Here is a 19262-nt window from a genome sequence, read left to right on the forward strand (position 1 = left end):
CTGATCTGTTTGGTATGAATCTGTCCAGCTGATAGAAGAATAACAAAAAACCAACTCAGTATATTGAAAAACCCTAATTCTTAATGGCAGAGATGAATCGATTCTAAACAAACCCTAATTCTATGAAATGGTATTTGATTCTGAAGCAATTGAAAGAGGCAACTTACATTTTCCTTGGAATTTTTACGGGGAAGGAAGTGTTCTTGAAGAGGGCAACGAGCTTGAGCCTTCAAGTGCGTAGATGTGTTCATACCTGCATCCATTGTTAACACAACACACACAAAGAGAAAACAGACAAAACACACAAAGATAGAGGAAGCAAGACAGCGATGATATACGAATCAGATTAAAGATGTCAATTAAACGAAATTAAATCAAATACGAATCGAGTAAAGCAGTAAGATTGGAGAAGAGAGAGCGAAGAGTTGTTAGTTGAGTGATGAGAGCAGATTGAATTGATGGTGAAAGGTGTGAACTTGGGGAGGGTTTATTTATAGTAGTAGTTAGTAGTAGGCGACGGAGTCAAATTAGGGTTTTTTTCGCCTGTTCCCAATTCTCTCTAAACGGGAAGTTTGTAACGGCTATATCTCTTAGAGAGCCGTTGAATATTAAGAGACCCCCGTCAATGCCCCATCTCACAATGTTACTAAACCAATATTCTCCCAATAACCGAACCAATAGATTTGGTTCGATTCGGTTTAGCAAATATGCAAACTACCAAACACAAAAAGACTTCCGGTTATAGATTTTCTTTGCACCCAACCCAACACAACATACTAGTAGAGTAAACATTGCAAGTTTGCAACAAGACACTACATTATAAGACTAGGACAGCAAAAAGACAAAAGCTTTCACAATATTACACACTACAGAAGACAACACCTAGAGATTCTTACGTTAATTTCATGTACAAGTCATCTACACGACAGAGTATAGTAACCATTCTTGCTTGTGGTGTCAACCGTTGTTGCTACTATCCGCTTCTGCAGCACGGAAGATTTTAACATCGAGATGAAACGGTTTAACCTCGGGCTTGGCTGGCTCGAAGACGCATACATCACCTTCACACAAGTTGTTGTCTCTTACAAAAACCTTCCATCCCGTTGAAATCCCACCACGACCACTAGATCCATAAAAACTAAACTTCAATTGCCATTTTGTTTCACCCACCTGCATCACTATATCCTGAGATTCAGGAGACATGTACCTCGTGCTCCATTGGACAGGGATATTCTGTTTTTTTTTTATTGTTGAGAAGAAAAAAAAAGTGAGATAATAAGCATACTTGTAGTCCCAATAGTTGAAAAGCTGCAAAGGAGATTTTGAAGAAGACTGTACAATTTACCAGGTAGCACTTTGATACCACATGAGAGCGTTTCATGACCACCAAGAAACCTTTCGGTGAAATGGCTCTTTTAGCTAGAGACAAGGCTTTCTTTTTGCAAGTCTCACCTATTCTCTTTCTGCTACCAGATGAAACCATCTCCACATCTAAAGACATTGTATTAGAAACTAAAGCAAGGCGTAATCACTGAGTAAGAAAAGAAAAGAGTTCATACCAGCTTTACTATCAAGATCACTGATACTTATTTGCCCTCTCATCTTCTTATAAACACCAATGGGGTACCTCCCTTCACTGATTGGCCCCTTACTAGTTGGAGATATTACAGGAATCTGACCAGAGTCTGTGCCAATATCAGAGTTAATACGTTCTTCTTGCTCAATACCAGTCCCAGGCACTACAGGTTCATGATTTAGCATTGTATCGATATCGATATCAATGAGATCATCTAGCTCATTACCAACTGGAGATGTTTTTACAGGTTGCTGCTGGTTCACAGTAATTTCAACATCATCATGGCTAATGTATCTCTTAGGAGATTTTGAAGAGGTTGCAGTGAAATCTGTAGCTCTGCTGGTCTTCTCTGCATGCCCACATTTCCTGACGAAATAAGAAGTGGGTTTCTCACATAAGGTGTCTCCATCGAAGATCAGTACTTCAAACTCAGATGCTCCGTTGAACTTGAAGACCAACAGATCGCTCTCATGGAGAGAATGGTCTTCCACAAACTTGTCCCACCCACAACGAAAAGCCAGAGTCTTTTCATCATCTTCCTCTAACCCCACGTTGTACTTGGCGCCGCTTGGACTTTTGAGAGTCACAATCTTGGGAAGTTTCCTTTTGCAGTATGTGGAGAACTTTTTAGGTATTGCCTGCAAGATTATATACAAAGGGATCATCAAACTCAAGTGGTAATTTTGATGTAAACAGAGGATTCTCATTACTTAAAGCCTTAAGAACAAAGACAGGAATAGTTACTAAGAGAGGACAAACACTGTTAAGCTCTGTAACGTGTTTTCTACACAGAGAAGCAAAGAAGAAGGAGAGTGGTTTCAGATTCAACGTACGAGGCGATTGTGAAAACCAGGAAGGAGTAGCTGAGAGAAATGAACTGTTTGGAAATGAGTCCAGTATAGCTGTTCTTCCCATCTCATGCAATCCTCGCAGTTCTCTTCCATCTTCTTCTTGTTCTGTTCTTGCCACCGGGCCAATATGAGTGGTTCTTGAGACTGAATAATTTTAAAAGGGTTTTAGTGAAAACGACCATTTTAAGTTTTAGAAAATAAAATACTAAGGATAATCCAAAAAGTTATGAAATGCTCAATGAATCATTGTTTCTGACACCAGGCGTTTCCATACCAAAACAAGTGTTTCATGGATCATCAAACCCAATAATAAATGGATTACAGCTTCATAACTTTAAACCAAAATACATTTACCATTTGTATCCATACAAACAATTATAAGTTATGGTGTGTAAGAACCAAGAGATTGAATGGTGTGTTAAAGAGTGGAAAGAACGAAAAAAAAAATAACTGAAACTGCGTTGAGCTCTTTGGGGACAATGGTAATATTGCAAAATCTCAAGAGAAGTTTTTTATTTTATCAAATAGAAACTACATACTGTGTCTCTCAATCTTTGTTACTCTTTGATCACCTCCTGCATGTGTTGTGCATAACTTCTTCCTGGTGGAATGAATATTACATCTTCCCAACCTGAATTCTTCTCGCTCCTCTACATTATCCATTCAATTCACATTTTATTAGATCACTCATTTTCTGAATTAAAATATTTCAGTTTCTTTAAACAAAGAATAATATATACCTCCATTTTCCTCAAGACATCTTCCAAACTCCCAACCTGTGAAAGGACAAAAGACTATTAGTTCCATGGTGAAAAGGTAAAAACACTTTTAACATAACCAATGCTGTGAGGGTATGATATCTAAAGTTTTCCCTTTCTTACTTCCTCTGAAGATATGGTATTATAAAAATAAAGCATATTAAGCAGAATGAAAGCTGTAAATCAGTAATGCCGGTATTCTCACTTTTTAGTCAACCAAATGCTCTTGTCTCAAGGTAAGGAATATAATTACTGGCCTGTCAAATAGAAATCATTACCATAATTTGTTGATCTGCTCTTGATGCTCTTGTATACTTTGAAAGTTCCCTCTCTATATCTTCCTGAAAATGATCACAAGTAGAACTTGGTTATCAATCACAGTAAAGCAAAATTTTATCTGGCTCGCCTTTTGGCCTTTGAGAAACATTATTAGTATTGTTCAGAGTGCGAGAAGAAATGAACCAACCTTACTGAAATATACAGGGCAGTAACGTTTATTTTTTTTCCTCACAACAAGAAGCTCAGACTGCAGATGGAAATCAAGTGAAAACATAGCACAAACACCAAAACTCTTTTTTTTTTATAGCAGAGTAATAGCAGAAGCATCGAGTAGCCATCAAAACTACTAGTTTCTGAGCAGTAATACATAGCGAAAATAGACGGCCAAGCAAATGATTGGTATCTTAAGAGGAAGAAAATATTACCTGGAATACCGGAACTCCATCAAACCCATTCTTACTACTCGAAGACTTGAGCTGGAAACACAAGAAAATTGTTATCTTTTGGGATAAGACTACAAAGACAAATAACTAACTAGCAAATAAAAACCACAGGAGAAGTGTATGATGATGAAGCTCGTAGCATGAACCAACCTCCAATGCATTCTTAATTTGGATAGGATCCGGCAAGAAGCGAAAAGAAATCCCCTCAACTTTTAACAAGTAGACCTGTTTAACAAAACCCCCTGCTCCGTAAAACTTATGGGAGTGCATGATTCAACTACAAACAAACACATGAACGTAGTGGCTACCAGGAAGGATCAAACAAATACTTAATACACACAACTACTATTACAGAGCGCGACCCTGTTCATCTTTGATTAAGAACTCAATACACACTATTCCCCCACATTACAAAACCAAGTACATGAACAAGTTAGCTGAGACTGAACATCTAATCACATAAACTCGTAAGAAACAGAGACATAGTTCCGTTTCCAAATGTTTCAACTTCCAAGACAGTTTGAGCCAAACAATGGATACTGTAGACTGATGTAATGAAGTGATATATCTAAAAGGGAAAGAGGAACTAGTACCTGGTCCAGATTAATGGGAACAACCTTAGCATTGGCTTTCAACTCTCTTCTCCGGAGGCGCGCCTGAAGGGATGATATTTAAAGAATCAAAAAAAAAATCTCAGAAAAATTCAGAAACTTTCCGAGCCAAAAAAAAAACCTGAGCAAGAAAAGCTTCAGCATCCTCTTGTCGGAAACAGAGCAAACCGATAGACTTGTCTCCTGTTGGATCCGAGATGAGAACGAACTCGTTATTGGTGTTGCTGACCGTGAAGACCGACGTGCCAGCGAGAGCTTTAGCAACGTGGGACGGGTTCAAGGTTGCAGCGGTGGAAGAAGGCTTGGAGGACTGAGAGACGGAGGCGAAGGGCGGAGGAGGAGGAGAGAAACGTCTATTGGTTGTGGATTCTGCGAAGCGTTTGGTGGTGTCTTCGAATCGGGCGGAGAGGTCGGAGGCGAATCGGTTACAGTGGGTGTGAAGGAAAGAGGAGAACGAGAGGAAAGGATTGGGTTTTACTGATGGTTCCATTTTTTTCTTTGGATTTGCAGAAAGAGAGAAGAGGAAGCTTAGCTCATAAACTATGTTGGAGAAAGAGTGAAGAAGGCGAACATCTTATGGGCTTTATTTGGGCCTGACTCTTTTATTCGGCCTTTCCTTTTGCTGCATGTTGAAACCCATTCCTCGTAACTAGAGGCCTCTGAGTTCGGTTTGGATGATTCAATTTTTGATTAGTTCGGTTCACATAAAATATTATCTAACTGAACCAAACAAAAATCCCATCCTCTTTTTGGTTATTACAAATTTCTATCAAATAGAACCATTTTTTTTTTATTTCTGTTAAATTTTAGTTTAGTCTGGTTAAAAATTAAGTTTTGTTTTGTTTGAAGTTTGGACATGCTTCGGTTTGGTATAATTTAGCATGATTTGGTTAGACTTTTTAAAAGTAAAATTGAACTAATTGGCAATCGAACAGAACTAATATCCGAAATTTTATCGAACTGAATTGAATCACCATTTTTGCAGGATTACTCGTAACCACTATCCTTTCCAACTTCTACACCACTCAAAACACATGAGTAACAAAAAGCTCAAGTCATTTGAAATACATGTAGATGACTACCCTTCCCCCAAAACTCTCCATATAAAATAGTATCGAAGTAAACAACACATCAAAGAAAAACACACATCAAAACAATATTATCAAACACAAAGTTTTGAAGTAAGAGATGAGGAACATTACTTCTAAAACAAGCAACATGTTAATGTTTGTCGCCATACTTTTAGCGGTGATTGCGTATCACGAGGGAGAAGCTATATCATGTTCGCAGGTAAACATGTTCTTAGCACCATGTTTGTCTTATCTAAGATCTGGAGGAAACCCCTCTCAACAGTGTTGTGGCGGGCTTAGCAGTCTAAAAGCCGCTGCGCCTGGGAAGGCAGATAGGCAAACAGCTTGTCAATGCTTGAAGAGTGTGTCTAACACAATCCCTGGAATCAACGATGACAATTCCAAACAGCTACCTTCTAAATGTAATGTTGATCTGGGTGTCCCTTTCTCTAAGAGCGTGGACTGTAACAGGTATAATACTATATTACCATGGTTATCATTTCTTTGGTCGGAATCTAGCAGTACACATCAAGCCCTCTACCTAGACAATCCTCTAATTGACCTTTATTTGATTTTGTTGAGCAGCATAAACTGAAAAGAGGACTATGTATCAACGGCCATGGCAGCTATAATAATAAGTGGATGTCCTTAAAGAGCAAACGCATTATGAACAAAACAATGGATGATTCTGATATTAATCTCCTGATCTTATACTTTATACATGTAATCATATAGTTCTTGGCAAATAAAGTGTGAAAATTCCCACATTTATATATTCCTCAATCTCCTAGAACGCAGTATCAAAAAGATTCTGGTATCAGTCTCACATTACAAGAATTTGTTCAAAGATTCATGACGTTTGACAGAGTTGTAGTCATATTGAGCAAACATCAAATCCAAGAGAACATATTTTATTTACTATGTGGTAAATTTTAGTATCAGTATTGGATGAAGCCCAAATCCTTCAACCAAGTTAGTATCTCCTCAAGACCTTCCCTTAGACTTCGAGGGCTATAACCAAGTTCCTGCTTAGCCTTGTCACATGAGTATGCCCATTGATGTCTCAGCACATTCACTGACTGCTCGCTCGTTCACAAAAAAAAAAAAAAAAAAAAAAAAACATTGCTTAAGCCAAATAAGAGATATAATCTGTAATGACTAATGAATGTAACTGAAACTGACCGGAGGACTGATAACTGGAAGCTTTCCTGTAATCCGAGAGATCAGCACAGATAACCATCCGTATGCATCAATAGCCCATAAGGGAATGCTAAAGCTTGGCTTTTTGGTTCCAGTGATGAGTGCAGCCATGTCAAAGACGAGCTTGAAAGAAGCATTTTCACCGGTGAGCAAGTATCTTTCACCAAGCCTGCCTTTTTCCATTGCAGCAATATGGCCATCCACAACATCATCAACATGGCTGAAGGAGCATCTATCATTCCCGGAGCCGATATATCCAGGTAATCTCCCACTGAAACGCTCAATAATCTGGAAGGAAAACATATACATATATATATATATAATCTCACTAACTATCCTTATAAGTTAAAACCGAATGCAAGACTTAGCCCACATATAAAGTGATCATGATAATCAAGTTCAGCTCTTACATCATATCATCATGTCAACCGCACTAATGTTGAGTTAGTATAAGTCTAGATTGAGAAACTTAGCAGATCAGTAAGAATCATTAGTTTGTTTCTACTCAATGTTCTGAAACTTATAACTTTATATCACTAAAACGGCAAGATTGAAATAACATGAAGAGAGTAGTCATGATACCAATTTGGCAACCATATTGCCTGAAGTGAGCTTGCCTGGACCATAGATAACACCAGGATAGAGCAAAACTATCGGCACGCCTTCAACCGCAGCATTCATGGCAATCTTATCAGCAGCAGCTTTAGATCTCTCATACTCAGTGCAGAAAAACCTCTCATTATGAACCTTTCACCCAAACACCAGATCAACTTTCAGAGACCAAATCAAAATGAAACACAACAAAGCAAACTGAGGAACATATCATCATACATACTTGATCCTCACTAGCAACAGATCCATCAGTAGACCCAAGTGCGAAGAACGAAGACGTGTAAATAACCCTCTGTACAGTCTTAGTCTCCTTAACTGCTTTCAAGACGTTCTTGAGTCCACCAACGTTGACCTGAGCTTCATAAATAACCCCCACCATTTAATATCACACCCTATGATCTAGAACCTATAAGTTAAGACGTGGAAGAAGAAACGCTTTACCGTAACGAATTTTGATGGATCAGGAAGCCAAGGCTCAACAAGAGCCGCCGCGTGGAAAACGATCTCGCAGCCGGAGCAAGCTTCCGTTAGCGAGCGGTAGTCCGTTACGTCTCCGTAAGCGAGCTCGAACGCGTCGCTCACTGGAGGCAGGGAAGTTACGTCGCTGGTGCGGCGGACCAAGGCGCGTACGGAGTGGCAGCGACGGAGGAGGGCGTGGCAGAGTCGTGCGCCTAAGTAACCAGAAGAGCCGGTGACCAGTATTTTCATTATTTTACTTTATTAGCTTGTGGGACAGACAGACAGAGAGATTACTGTAGATTTTTTGCGTATATATGATATTTTTATTTGGATGCTACTAACATCAAAAGACGCTTTTATCCTTCAGCTTTTGTTACGGTCGAGTTTAAGACGGGGGTAAAACAATCTTTTGTGTAAAAATCCTTTGGTTTGCATTAATTAATCGGTGTATGCATTACATACAAATCATGTTCGCTGTTCGGTAAGACATGGGTAAAACAGTCTTTTCCAGAATACTGTTTCACATATTTATTTATTTAGTTAATTAGCGATGTACTTATTAACTAAACAAGTTTGTGTTAATTCCACAACCGCGCTTTATACTGTTTTCGCTGCTGTTCGGTAAAAATCGATATAATTTTTTATTTGAAGCTACGTCGCCACTGCAGACCTGATGTCTTGATATTGAAGCTATGTCGAAGAAGCTAAAATTAACCTTAGTAGCTTATTTGAATAAATTTCGCGGTGGTCTCCTAAAAGGTTGCGAGTTCGAATTGATTTAGCTTCTGATTTTAGCCTTTTTCTTAAATGGGATATGTTGTTTTGTTATATTTTCACGTTTGGTGGCTATTTCAACCATTTTCATTTTCTCAGTTTGCTTCGGTGTTATGCGGAGACTGAGTGGGCAGCGTGGGCAGCGTGTGTGTGTGTTCTTTTATGTCCATGCAACAAATAAATCTATCTGATTTTTGTGATATGAATAATCAACGAAGATTCTTAACCTCGGGTGAACAAAAAATAGGTTATGTGGCTTAGTACAACATTCTCAAAGAGTTTTTTTTCTAGTGTATCTATTTCTTAGTTTATTAACTCCTCTGGAAATCTTATATGCATCGTGTATCGCATTGCTTTCTCTTATATATAGCTTGTTGAGAGTATGTCATCAAAGCCTTTTTCTTTGAAGTAGAAAGTAAAGTTAACGGAAGATGTTGCATTGAGATTTTAAAGCTTTTGAGAAGAGGATCTGTGAGACATATCAGTAGTTTATCAATAAAGTTATGACGATGACTCATTTGTTTTAATGGACTATATATAAACTGATGTATTTGGAAACCTACTGAAATTTTATTTCTTAACCGGAGACCCCTACAAACCACTCATGACAAGCACAAGCTTGTAGACGGAGCGGAAGCATGGCCTTGGCATCAGTAACTAAGAAGGCTGCTGCACCAGAAAGAATAAGAAAACGTATTCTAAACTTATATAATATCTTAGCAAACACAAAGAAAACTAGGTATAAGATAGATCATAGGCTAGGAAACGTTTTTTAACATTTGGAATAGCTGAGTGCTTAGCACTATGCATTCTAAGCTTTCTAGAATACAGCAACAAAATACTTGTTCACTAACTATTTTCTTTAATAAAGGTGAGACGAATATACTTAATTTTGAAGGTTTTTTATGTATTATCTTTATTTTGTAAGATTTTAAGTTGTATTTTTCGGAGATTTTATAACATTTTTTTCTGAAAAATGGCTTAATATTGAATAGTAGAAATTTTACAAGAAAATGGCACAACCATAGAATTCAAAATGAGAAAATAACCAAAGTAGTAGATAAGTGAGCAAAAAGTTTGGAAGCAGAAGTGGAGAACATAAGTGAAGAGAAGAATATTCCCTTTTTTTGATCAAAAAAAAAGTGAAGAGAAGAATTTTTTTTTAAAGTAAGTTTTGGTGTAATTTTAAAAATGTAAGTTTAAAAAAAAAAATTAAAGTAATAAAATCAAAAATTAAGAAAGGTATTTTCTCGAAGCGTCATAATTTTGAAATTTTCCATAAAACAGTACCTATTCCATTCATATCTTATTTTAAAAAGTTAATTTAGACCTATTACTATTACATATATACAGCCCTGCATATATAATGCTTTGTAGTCCACGTATTGTATTACGTGACAACGATTTCCTTGTGTTTCTCTGAGGCCGAATCTTTTTGCTAGGGTTTTGCCTCGTGGAGATGGCTGACGCCAAAATTGAAGAGATAGTTTGTGAAGACAGAATCAGTGCTTTACCAGAAGATCTGCTTGTGACAATACTTTTGCATGTCCCGATTAAAGATGCAATTTCCACCATGATTTTGTCTAAAAGATGGTGCTTTATCTGGACGAGTCTGCCTAAACTTGAATATGATTTCTTTTCTGATAATGATGAAGATGACGATGATAAAGTTGTTGATAGTGATGATGATGATGATGAGAGCAAGATGACTAGTTGGTGTTTTTTTGATAAGTCAATGGAACTCCACAAAGCGCCTGTTTTAAAAACTTTGCTTATCAAACTTGGTCTTGGTCCGGGATGTTTTAGTGATACCGATGTCGAAAAGTGGATTGCAAAAGCTGTTGATGGCCGAGTGGTTGTGTTAAAATTCAAGCTTTCATGGTCCAACGGTCCAACCAGATTGCCTAAAAGCCTTTACACATGTGAAACACTCAAGAAACTAACTCTCTCTCACAAAATTCTTTTGGATTTCCCATCGTCTTCTTTACTCCCATCCCTCGAGTTTCTTGAACTTCTCTTTGTGGTCTATAAAGACGATGCTTCTCTTGATAGTTTTTTTTCGCATTGTCCAGTTCTTTATATTTTGGTGGTGAAACGAAACAGACGAAACAGGGATGATAATATAACAAATTTTAGTGTGAAAATTCCTTCTTTAGGAGGCTTATTCTATGTTAGTGATGAGATTATTTCCTCACTGCCAGATGAGGATGAGGTAGTAGATACCGGTAAGTGTTTAGCTATTGATACTCCGGCATTATTAGACTTAACCATCATTGATCATTCTGGAGACTCTTTCTCAATTGAGGATATGCCTTGTCTTGAGTTTGCATTAATCAATGTAAAGTCTTTCCCCAATATCGACAAGTGGAAAACATCTCTTTCAGCAGTCCAGTCTCTTATGTTGTATATGCCTGATCAAGTGGTAGCTCTCTATCTCTTTATCTGTGTAACAAACCTGTTAGTTTTGGTTACATTGTCGCATATAATTAACTGTATATGTTCTCGTTTATTTCGTTGTAGGTTTTGCCCTTTAGCACCGTCAAGTTCTCTCGACTTATGAAGTTAAGAATATGTCCACATAGATCAGACTGGTTGGAAGCACTCGTACTTTTACTTAAAAATGCTCCAAAACTTACAGAACTTTTGGTCGATTATGTACGTATATATATCAGCCTCTTCTTTTAGCTTCAACGGACTAAAATGTTAGTCATTATTTGCTTAATATAGAACCTTCATTGCTTCTCAGGCATTTACCCCAGAAGGGATCCCACTTTCATGGATCCAACCAAGTTCTATTCCTGGATGCTTGTCGTCACAACTCAAATCTTTTGAGTATATAGAATATGGAGGAAGAGAAGAAGAGAAAGAATTTGTGATGTATATCCTAGCTAACTCTAAGCGTTTAAAGAAGGCAATAATCTCTGTGAAACCCGATCTTGAAGATAAAAATTTGATCATCGAGGAGTTAAGAGATATTCCGAAGGTCTCAACTTTTGTTGAAATGGTAATTGTGTTGGATGATGCTTGAGTAGCCTTTTAAGGAAGCTCAGTTATTCGATCCTCGCTTTCCTCTGTTTAGCGATGGGATGGAAGTATTAAGACTTTTGTCCTTTTTCTTTTAGCCAATTCTGTTTTTTTCGTTCTGAAAAAGTTTTTCTTTTGTAATCCTCATGAGCCACTTCCTGATTTTTGTTTGTTTTAGAAAGCTATCTTTGTCGTTGCATGTCAACTTCAGAGATCATATCAAAATGAAACACAACTTATGAAAACTGAGAACATATCATACATACTTGATCCTCATCAGCAACAGATCCATCGGTAGACCGTAGACCCAAGTGCAAAGAAAGATGACGCATAGATAACCCTCTGTACAGTCTTCGTCTCCTTCATTGTCTAAACCTAAAGTTAAGATATGGGAAGAAACGCTTTACCGTAACAAATTTGGATGGATCAGGAAGCCAAGGCTCAACAAGAGCCGCGGCGTGGAAAACGATCTCGCAACCGGAGCAAGCTTCCGTTAAAGAACGGTAGTCCGTTACGTCTCCGTAAGCTAGCTCGAAAGCGTCATTTACTGGAGGAAGTGAAGATACGTCGCTTGTGCGGCGGACCAAGGCGCGTACGGAGTGGCAGCGACGGAGGAGGGCGCGGCAGAGTCGTGCGCCTAAGTAACCAGAAGAGCCGGTGACCAGTATTTTCATTATTTTACTTTATTAGCTTGTGGGACAGACAGAGAGAGAGATTACTGTAGATTTTTTGCGTATATATGATTTTCTTTTAATTAGCTGTTACTAATTTCAAAAGACGCTTTTTATCCTTCCTTTCACACAGCTTTTGTTATGGTCGAGTTTAAGACAGGGGGTAAACCAGCCTTTTGCGTTAAACGAATCGTTTTTGCATTAATTACCCAACCACGTTCGCTGTTCGGTAAGACATGGGTAAAACGGTCTTTTACAGAATACTCTTTCACATGTTTTTTTAATCAGCTAGCTATGTACTTAAAGTAAACAAGTTTGTGTTAATGGATTACAGGTGTTGTAACGGCTTGAGTCATACAGAAACAACTACCCAAAAGCGTTTACTATCGTCCCTTGGGTTTCAGGTGTTGTAACGGCTTGAGCAGAACCTATTTGGACAAATAGTAAAGAGACAGCTTTGGTTATTTCATCTTGTGCTTCCATTTTTCAGAATCTTGCTAAGTTGAAGAACCGGACTAAACCAACATGCTAACATCTTTGGCCTATTGTATACGAGAATATAATATATTTTTTTTATATCAAATGTTTGTCTGCTGGTTGTGAAAGTGAATCTTTGACTTGTTATCAGGTTGTATGCGACAGAGAGATACAACAGAACATATCTCGATTAAGGGGAGCCTATAACCGGTAAATATGTTACAAAACATCAAAGTGTACTTCTGTAACGTAGAATTGAATGAACAATAGAAACAAAGCTAAAATTGGAGAGGTTTCATCATTCATCATCACACATATCTCTTTTCTAATTATAGACTTTTGAATTGTGTACCTCTCTTTACTTTACCTAAAGACCTTCTTAATCACAAATATCATTAATTCTTCTCTGCTTTCTTCATTTTTCCTCTCTATTTGATTCTTTCTTTAAACGTTTCTCTTGTAAAAGTTTTGCCTTTCTAACTTCCTCCAATGGAGGATTTGAAATTAGCAAAAGCAGTATCTCCTCCTCCAGAAGAACCTAGTGTGACATCAAACAATAGGAAGCAGTCTGAGTTGGAGCAACCCCAAGCAATGCAACAATCTCAAGACAATGAAGATTCAACTGAAAATGGGAAAGTTTACATGGATGATACTTTTTCCCCCTCCAGTTTATCAAGCAGCCAAGCAGAAGAATCACAAGACTCTTCTTCTTCTTCTAACACTACTACTCCTGTGTTTGTTTCTGAGATTGGTCTACCTCCGGTGAAGACCAAGTATAGATCCGAAGGCACAACAAGAAATGGTGTTTCTACAAGACCGCTTTCTTCTCAAAGAAGCCTTGGATCTCCAAGAACACTCGGATCATCATCACCATTAAGCAATGAGACGCCCAAAAGTTTTGATTCTTACAGTGATTCCATTGACACAACATCACCTATTGAATCTGTTAAAGAGGCTGTCTCAAAATTTGGAGGAATCACTGACTGGAAAGCACATAGAATGCAAGTAGTAGAGGTAATGTTTATGTTATGACTTGTTGTTACCTTATATTGGCCAACGCTTGTGCTCACTTTTATTTTTTTTTATTTTTTTTATTGCAGAGACGCAAGTTTGTTGAACAAGAACTCAAAAAGATTGAAGAGCAGATTCCTGAGTACAAGAAACAATCAGAGACAGTGGAGATGTCAAAACTGCAAGCAGTTGAGGAGTTAGAGAACACAAAGAGACTCATAGAGGAGCTGAAGCTTAATCTTGAAAAGGCCGAAACCGAAGAAAGACAGGCAAAGCAGGACTCTGAGCTTGCAAAGCTGAGAGTTGAGGAGATGGAGCAAGGAGTTGCTGGTGAAGCTAGCGTTGCATCTAAAGCACAGCTTGAAGTGGCTCAAGCCAGACACACAACTGCCATTTCAGAACTGGAATCTGTCAAGGAAGAGATACAAACTATGCAGAAGGAGCATGATGATTTGGTGAAAGAGAAAGATATGGCTGTGAAGGAAGCAGAGGAAGCGGTTTTGGCTTCTAAAGAAGTTGAGAAGAGAGTTGAAGAGCTGACTATAGAGCTGATAGCTACAAAGGAGTCGTTGGAATGCGCACATTCTTCTCATCTGGAAGCGGAGGAACATAAGAGCGAAGCAGCCGTGTTGCGTGATCAGGAAACTCAAACAGCTGTTGCTTCTGCAAAGAAGGAGCTAGAAGGAGTCTACATGAATATAGAGAAGGCAGCATCTGAAGTGAAACGCTTGAAGTTAGCATCATCATCCTTGAGAGTGGAACTCGAGAAAGAGAAGTCAGCGCTTGACTCAGTTAAACAAAGAGAAGGGATGGCTTCATCATCGGTAGCATCACTAGAAGCTGAGATAGACATGACTAGATTCGAGATAGCTCTCGTTGAGTCCAAGGAAAAGGAAGTTAGAGAGGAGATGGTGGAGCTACCAAAGCAGCTGCAGCAAGCAGCTAAAGAGGCTGATGAAGCGAAATCATTAGCTGAACTCGCTCGTGAAGAGCTGAGGAAGTCTCGAGAAGAAGCAGAGCGAGCAAAGGCTGGAGCAAGTGCAATGGAAGGGAGATTACTCGCAGCTCAGAAAGAAATTGAGTCTGTTAAGGCTTCAGAGAGATTGGCATTAGCTGCTATCAAGGCATTGCAGGAGAGTGAGTCTGATTCGAAGGAAAATGATGTTGATTCTCCGAGAAGCGTGACGCTCACGTTAGAGGAGTACTATGAGCTTAGCAAGCGTGGTCATGAGGTAGAAGAAAGGGTTGCAGCAGCGGTTTGTGAGATTGAGGAAGCTAAAGAAAGAGAGAAGATAAGCTTGGAGAAATTGGAAGAAGTTAACAGAGAGATGGTTCTGAGAAAGGAAAGACTTGGAGAAGTAACTGAGAAGGCTGAGAAGGCTAAAGAAGGGAAGTTAGGTGTAGAACAAGAGCTGAGAAAATGGAGGGAAGAACATAAAGTAAAGAGAGAGAATGAAGTTAAGATAGAGAAGAGTCATGAAAGAAGCTTACAAGTGTCAAAGGAGAAAGAAAATGAGTCTAATAGAACTGATACAAATCCAATCCCACCTGAGATTCCTGTAAAGAAAAAGAAGAAATTCTTCCCAAGATTTTTTATGTTCTTGATGAGGAAGAAGAAGAAGTCACCTAAATGAGTTTGATATGAGGAAGAAATTGATTATGTAAAAAACTATATAAATGTTTTTACTAATACTACTATAAAAGAAATCCTCAGTTTTAGATAAACTTTCTTCATGTTACATCTTTCATTTCAACATAGCTTCTTTCTTTCAAGTGAAAACTAAAATATGACCAAGTTAAAAGTCAGTCACACCAAAGTAGTTTTGTTTTGCCAGCCTTGTCGGTGAAAAGGGTACAAATAACAGTCAGATAAGTAACAGTTGTACCAACTATATACTTCCCATTAAAAGTAGCATCCACATGAGTTACAGTTGCACCAAGTCCAGGGAAAGCCGTCTTTGCCTGCCTCATTGTGTTGCTTGAGTACATTCTAATATTCCCAAGAGAACCAACAACAATTGAGAGCCATCACCAGGCATTGGGGGCATTCGCAGTAGCAAGATCCTGAACCATCCCATACCAGTCGCACATGTCCCACCTTCAAAGCCTATTGTTATCCAGCCTATTGATGATATTGATCACCTTCCTTTACCATCAATAGTAATGTCACTCATAAGAGATATCCACTCCATCTTTCTCAAACACTCTGAAACAATACCTTCCTGGTTTCAATGTCAAGCTGATGGATTCCTCGTGAATGAGGCATTTGGCTCATGGGACTCATAAGCAACATGTTAGTAGTCTCAAGTGTCATGAGAAGAGCCCTACCATAACCAGCCTCAAAGTTAACACACACCCTCCTGCTTTATGTTCTTGAAAACCTGAATACAAGGAAGCTACTATGTCCTCACTTGTTTTCAGAATAAAAAATCTTTGGGCTAATAAGAAGACCGAGAAAAAACAAATTTATATAGTGAAATAAAATAAAATAATAGTCTAACCCTTTTGAATAGGTAGTTAATTAAATATTAGAAAATAAATCATAATACGTTGACTCCATTTGCTAATACATGTGTAACTGAGTGATACACCGTAAACCTCTTCTCACACACGCGTCTGAAACCTTTAGAGTTTAGATCCCCATTGAAGCCTCTCTGCAAGGGATCCCAACAACGCGTTTAGGGTTTCTCAGGTGGAGGAGAAACCTCTCTCTCGATCTAATCTCCCTCTCGTTGTAAGTGTCTGCAATCTCTATGCTTCTTATCTCCTCGATCGGAGAAACAAACTCCTCGAAATCGATTCATCGGAATGCGAAATTGAGTTCCTTTAGGGTTTATTAATGAAGAAATAGCCACGTAAATCTCATAAAGCTTGAAGCTTTGGTTGTTCTATCTTTTGTAGGTTCAACATTATCTCAAGCACGAGGCTTTGGTGTTATATATTATAATCAAAAAGGAACTCTCTTTTTCCTGATCATCATGGACATGGACATGGACACTCTTTTGCATCTGTTAGAGCCTGCTCCAGCCACTCTGATTCTGACAGCTGTCACCGTGACGTTTGCGTCTGCTTTCCGTGCGCTCAACTACGGCAAAGAGATGGAAAGGAACCGTGACTTCTCCCAAGCTTCCATCACGCTAGACACCTCTCAGGCGTTAATGATCCCAGTCATGAGCTCCTGCAGTCTGCTTCTCATGTTCTATCTCTTCTCCTCCGTTTCTCAGCTCCTCACCGCCTTCACAGCCGTTGCCTCCGTCTCCTCTCTCTTCTTTTGGCTATCGCCTTATGCGCTGTACCTCAAGTCTCAGCTCGGTCTCTCTGATCCTTTCCTCTCGCGCTGCTGCTCCAAGTCTTTCACGAGGATGCAAGGGTTGCTGCTGGTGGGTTGTGTCGTGACTGTCGTGGCGTGGCTTGTCTCTGGTCATTGGGTGTTGAACAATCTGCTTGGGATCTCTATCTGTATTGCCTTCGTCAGCCATGTTCGTCTTCCTAACATCAAAACGTGTGCTATGCTCCTCGTGTGTCTCTTTGTTTATGACATCTTCTGGGTTTTCTTCTCTGAGAGGTTCTTTGGTGCTAACGTTATGGTCTCCGTGGCTACTCAAAAAGCGTCTAACCCGGTTCATACGGTAGCCAACAGTTTGAATCTCCCTGGACTGCAGCTGATCACAAAGAAACTGGAACTGCCGGTTAAGATAGTGTTTCCGAGGAACTTATTGGGCGGTGTGGTGCCTGGTGTGAGTGCCTCGGAGTTCATGATGCTTGGTCTTGGTGACATGGTAACAGATCAAAACCCTTTTGGTTTCTTCCCCATGTGTCCGTCCACTAGATTTGTATTAACGTGTTTAACTGTTCTGTTCTGTTTGTTTCAGGCTATTCCTGCGATGCTTTTGGCTTTGGTTCTCTGCTTTGACTATCGGAAAAGTAGAGATGTGGTGAATCTTTTTGATCTAAAATCATCCAAGGGACACAAATACATATGGTATGCACTTCCTGGATACGCCATTGGCTTGGTCTCGGCTCTAGCTGCAGGTGTCTTGACCCACTCACCTCAGCCTGCTCTACTTTATCTGGTACTTGAACCGAAATTTTGTTGATATGAATTTTTCTTGTACTATACAATAAGTCATGGTTTTATGAATTTTTCCTGAATAGTGTGACGTATATGTGAGATTATGATGTAAACTCGGTTTCAAATATAGGTACCATCTACATTAGGACCGGTGATCTTCATGTCATGGCGTAGAAAGGATCTTGCGGAGCTGTGGGATGGTCCAGCATTATCCAATCCCACTGAGAAATCTCATGAAGTAGAGATCTGAGTTTATATAAATCAAAACATTGCTCAGCAACATTTAAAAAGAACACAGAGACGTTTAGTAGAACGATAACAGATCAGGTGTTCTTGTATTCTCATGTAAAAAGAAAAAAATAACACAAGTATTATATCTCGTTTTATTGCATTATATACATACATGATGCAACCAAAATTTTCAAGGAATTATATAGATAAGTTCAATGAAGAAAAAATATACATTTAAGTTCTAGTTTCTAAGTGTGTAAACCTAAGTGTATAACGTTTTATTGGACAAAAATCATATTGAATTAAAAAAAATATCGTTTATTTAAAAACTAAGCAAAATTCCATGTGTTTATATATTCAAACTTGTATTATAATCAGTGGCCTTTCCTTGTCATCCTACATATACTAATTGAGGAGACACAATGGCCAAAGCTAACCAAAACAATGAGGAAATTCGATAAAGAAATACACATTTACAATGTAGACCCAACTCTATGTAGAAGTGTACATTAAGTCAAACATATTGTCCAGATTTAACAAAAAGAAAAAAACATTTCTTGGATCATATGTTCTCTTGTGTCCTTACAGGATAATGAAGTGGAACAATGTAGCACTACAAAGTTCCGCGTCGAAAGCACTCAGTTACAAAGTGAAAATCGTCATGCGATTACATTAAAAATAGCAAACTCTCTTGTCCATTTCTATGGGATGTCTCGCTAGCTAATGGAAGCCAGCTACATGTCTCGCTTTCTCGTTTGACTTTTGTTTCTTGAACTTCACTTCAATCATACATGCATCTAAGTTTTGGATATATTAATCACTAGTGGCTAATCAAACCGCCCCCTTATCTTACTCAGCACTGATTGATATAGTCAAACTAGTTTTCGACATTTTATAACCAAAAACAAGTTCGAGATTGGTTCCTTGTAAATAGCTATAATATTTTATGAGAACACCGCCCACATTTCTAGAAGATCAACATCAAACCTAGGAAAATTCACTAATGCCCAATTAATTTTGTGTCAATATCCCATAAAACTTTAACACCAGAACTAAGATTTTTTGCTGAAGACATTTGGTATAATCAGATTTTAAAGAAACAATATGGAGTCAGTCTAATCTTTTTTGGCTCTCGTTTGTTTT

General features: G+C 38.5%; 7 protein-coding genes across 8 annotated transcripts; 4 read left to right on the forward strand and 3 right to left on the reverse strand.

Moving 5' to 3' along the window:
- Window positions 1–791: 791 nt before the first annotated feature.
- LOC108855601 (B3 domain-containing protein REM16) lies at window positions 792–2630 on the reverse strand. The gene is made up of 4 exons (XM_018629457.2): window positions 2410–2630; window positions 1560–2214; window positions 1346–1491; window positions 792–1233 (listed from the first exon to the last, which is right to left on the reverse strand). Exons 1-4 carry the CDS (start codon window positions 2518–2520, stop codon window positions 958–960), a joined length of 1188 nt encoding a protein of 395 aa, XP_018484959.2. The 5' UTR covers window positions 2521–2630; the 3' UTR covers window positions 792–957.
- A 230-nt stretch (window positions 2631–2860) lies between these two features.
- Window positions 2861–5053, reverse strand: LOC130504784 (protein TIC 22, chloroplastic). Its single transcript, XM_056999410.1, has 8 exons — window positions 4640–5053; window positions 4501–4563; window positions 4058–4132; window positions 3890–3940; window positions 3652–3711; window positions 3464–3526; window positions 3168–3203; window positions 2861–3077 (listed from the first exon to the last, which is right to left on the reverse strand). The coding sequence occupies exons 1-8, from the start codon at window positions 5006–5008 to the stop codon at window positions 2985–2987; spliced, it is 810 nt and encodes a 269-aa protein (XP_056855390.1). The 5' UTR covers window positions 5009–5053; the 3' UTR covers window positions 2861–2984.
- A 585-nt stretch (window positions 5054–5638) lies between these two features.
- Window positions 5639–6355, forward strand: LOC108848623 (non-specific lipid-transfer protein 11). Its single transcript, XM_018622030.2, has 2 exons — window positions 5639–6059; window positions 6174–6355. The coding sequence occupies exons 1-2, from the start codon at window positions 5707–5709 to the stop codon at window positions 6181–6183; spliced, it is 363 nt and encodes a 120-aa protein (XP_018477532.1). The 5' UTR covers window positions 5639–5706; the 3' UTR covers window positions 6184–6355.
- LOC108848622 (uncharacterized) lies at window positions 6340–12396 on the reverse strand. 2 transcript variants are annotated; one of them, XM_056999413.1, is made up of 5 exons: window positions 12065–12396; window positions 7624–7752; window positions 7371–7535; window positions 6771–7076; window positions 6340–6667 (listed from the first exon to the last, which is right to left on the reverse strand). In XM_056999413.1, the coding sequence occupies exons 1-5, from the start codon at window positions 12329–12331 to the stop codon at window positions 6527–6529; spliced, it is 1008 nt and encodes a 335-aa protein (XP_056855393.1). In that variant the 5' UTR covers window positions 12332–12396; the 3' UTR covers window positions 6340–6526. The 2 variants fall into 2 exon arrangements, with proteins under 2 accessions (XP_056855393.1, XP_018477531.2); XM_018622029.2 differs by lacking the exon at window positions 12065–12396 and adding an exon at window positions 7842–8157.
- On the forward strand, window positions 10015–12368 carry LOC108849945 (putative FBD-associated F-box protein At1g05080). Its single transcript, XM_056999414.1, has 3 exons — window positions 10015–11055; window positions 11154–11288; window positions 11380–12368. Exons 1-3 carry the CDS (start codon window positions 10093–10095, stop codon window positions 11659–11661), a joined length of 1380 nt encoding a protein of 459 aa, XP_056855394.1. The 5' UTR covers window positions 10015–10092; the 3' UTR covers window positions 11662–12368.
- Window positions 12397–13276: 880 nt separating the features above from the next.
- On the forward strand, window positions 13277–15450 carry LOC130504786 (protein WEAK CHLOROPLAST MOVEMENT UNDER BLUE LIGHT-like 1). Its single transcript, XM_056999412.1, has 2 exons — window positions 13277–13819; window positions 13906–15450. Exons 1-2 carry the CDS (start codon window positions 13295–13297, stop codon window positions 15448–15450), a joined length of 2070 nt encoding a protein of 689 aa, XP_056855392.1. The 5' UTR covers window positions 13277–13294.
- Window positions 15451–16385: 935 nt separating this feature from the next.
- LOC130504785 (signal peptide peptidase-like 1) lies at window positions 16386–18192 on the forward strand. Its single transcript, XM_056999411.1, has 4 exons — window positions 16386–16550; window positions 16718–17595; window positions 17689–17889; window positions 18019–18192. Exons 2-4 carry the CDS (start codon window positions 16795–16797, stop codon window positions 18136–18138), a joined length of 1122 nt encoding a protein of 373 aa, XP_056855391.1. The 5' UTR covers window positions 16386–16550; window positions 16718–16794; the 3' UTR covers window positions 18139–18192.
- Window positions 18193–19262: the final 1070 nt, after the last annotated feature.

The sequence above is a fragment of the Raphanus sativus genome, unplaced genomic scaffold (assembly GCF_000801105.2).
Source record: "Raphanus sativus cultivar WK10039 unplaced genomic scaffold, ASM80110v3 Scaffold1800, whole genome shotgun sequence".
Lineage (NCBI taxonomy): Eukaryota > Viridiplantae > Streptophyta > Magnoliopsida > Brassicales > Brassicaceae > Raphanus > Raphanus sativus.

Coding starts and splice junctions, on each gene's coding strand:
- LOC108855601 (XM_018629457.2), bottom strand. CDS start 2,520: ATGGAAGAGAACTGCGAGGATTGCATGAGATGGGAAGAACAGCTATAC. Junction 1,492..1,559: donor TGATCTTGATAGTAAAGCTG/GTATGAACTCTT, acceptor CAATGTCTTTAG/ATGTGGAGATGGTTTCATCT. Junction 1,234..1,345: donor TGGTATCAAAGTGCTACCTG/GTAAATTGTACA, acceptor AAAAAAAAACAG/AATATCCCTGTCCAATGGAG.
- LOC130504784 (XM_056999410.1), bottom strand. CDS start 5,008: ATGGAACCATCAGTAAAACCCAATCCTTTCCTCTCGTTCTCCTCTTTC. Junction 4,564..4,639: donor CTGAAGCTTTTCTTGCTCAG/GTTTTTTTTTTG, acceptor TCATCCCTTCAG/GCGCGCCTCCGGAGAAGAGA. Junction 3,941..4,057: donor AAATTAAGAATGCATTGGAG/GTTGGTTCATGC, acceptor TTGTGTTTCCAG/CTCAAGTCTTCGAGTAGTAA.
- LOC108848623 (XM_018622030.2), top strand. CDS start 5,707: ATGAGGAACATTACTTCTAAAACAAGCAACATGTTAATGTTTGTCGCC.
- LOC108849945 (XM_056999414.1), top strand. CDS start 10,093: ATGGCTGACGCCAAAATTGAAGAGATAGTTTGTGAAGACAGAATCAGT. Junction 11,056..11,153: donor TGTATATGCCTGATCAAGTG/GTAGCTCTCTAT, acceptor ATTTCGTTGTAG/GTTTTGCCCTTTAGCACCGT. Junction 11,289..11,379: donor CAGAACTTTTGGTCGATTAT/GTACGTATATAT, acceptor ATTGCTTCTCAG/GCATTTACCCCAGAAGGGAT.
- LOC108848622 (XM_056999413.1), bottom strand. CDS start 12,331: ATGAAAATACTGGTCACCGGCTCTTCTGGTTACTTAGGCGCACGACTC. Junction 7,536..7,623: donor CTGTTGCTAGTGAGGATCAA/GTATGTATGATG, acceptor TTTGGGTGAAAG/GTTCATAATGAGAGGTTTTT. Junction 7,077..7,370: donor GCAATATGGTTGCCAAATTG/GTATCATGACTA, acceptor TTTTCCTTCCAG/ATTATTGAGCGTTTCAGTGG.
- LOC130504786 (XM_056999412.1), top strand. CDS start 13,295: ATGGAGGATTTGAAATTAGCAAAAGCAGTATCTCCTCCTCCAGAAGAA. Junction 13,820..13,905: donor ATAGAATGCAAGTAGTAGAG/GTAATGTTTATG, acceptor TTTTTATTGCAG/AGACGCAAGTTTGTTGAACA.
- LOC130504785 (XM_056999411.1), top strand. CDS start 16,795: ATGGACATGGACATGGACACTCTTTTGCATCTGTTAGAGCCTGCTCCA. Junction 17,596..17,688: donor TGCTTGGTCTTGGTGACATG/GTAACAGATCAA, acceptor TGTTTGTTTCAG/GCTATTCCTGCGATGCTTTT. Junction 17,890..18,018: donor AGCCTGCTCTACTTTATCTG/GTACTTGAACCG, acceptor TTTCAAATATAG/GTACCATCTACATTAGGACC.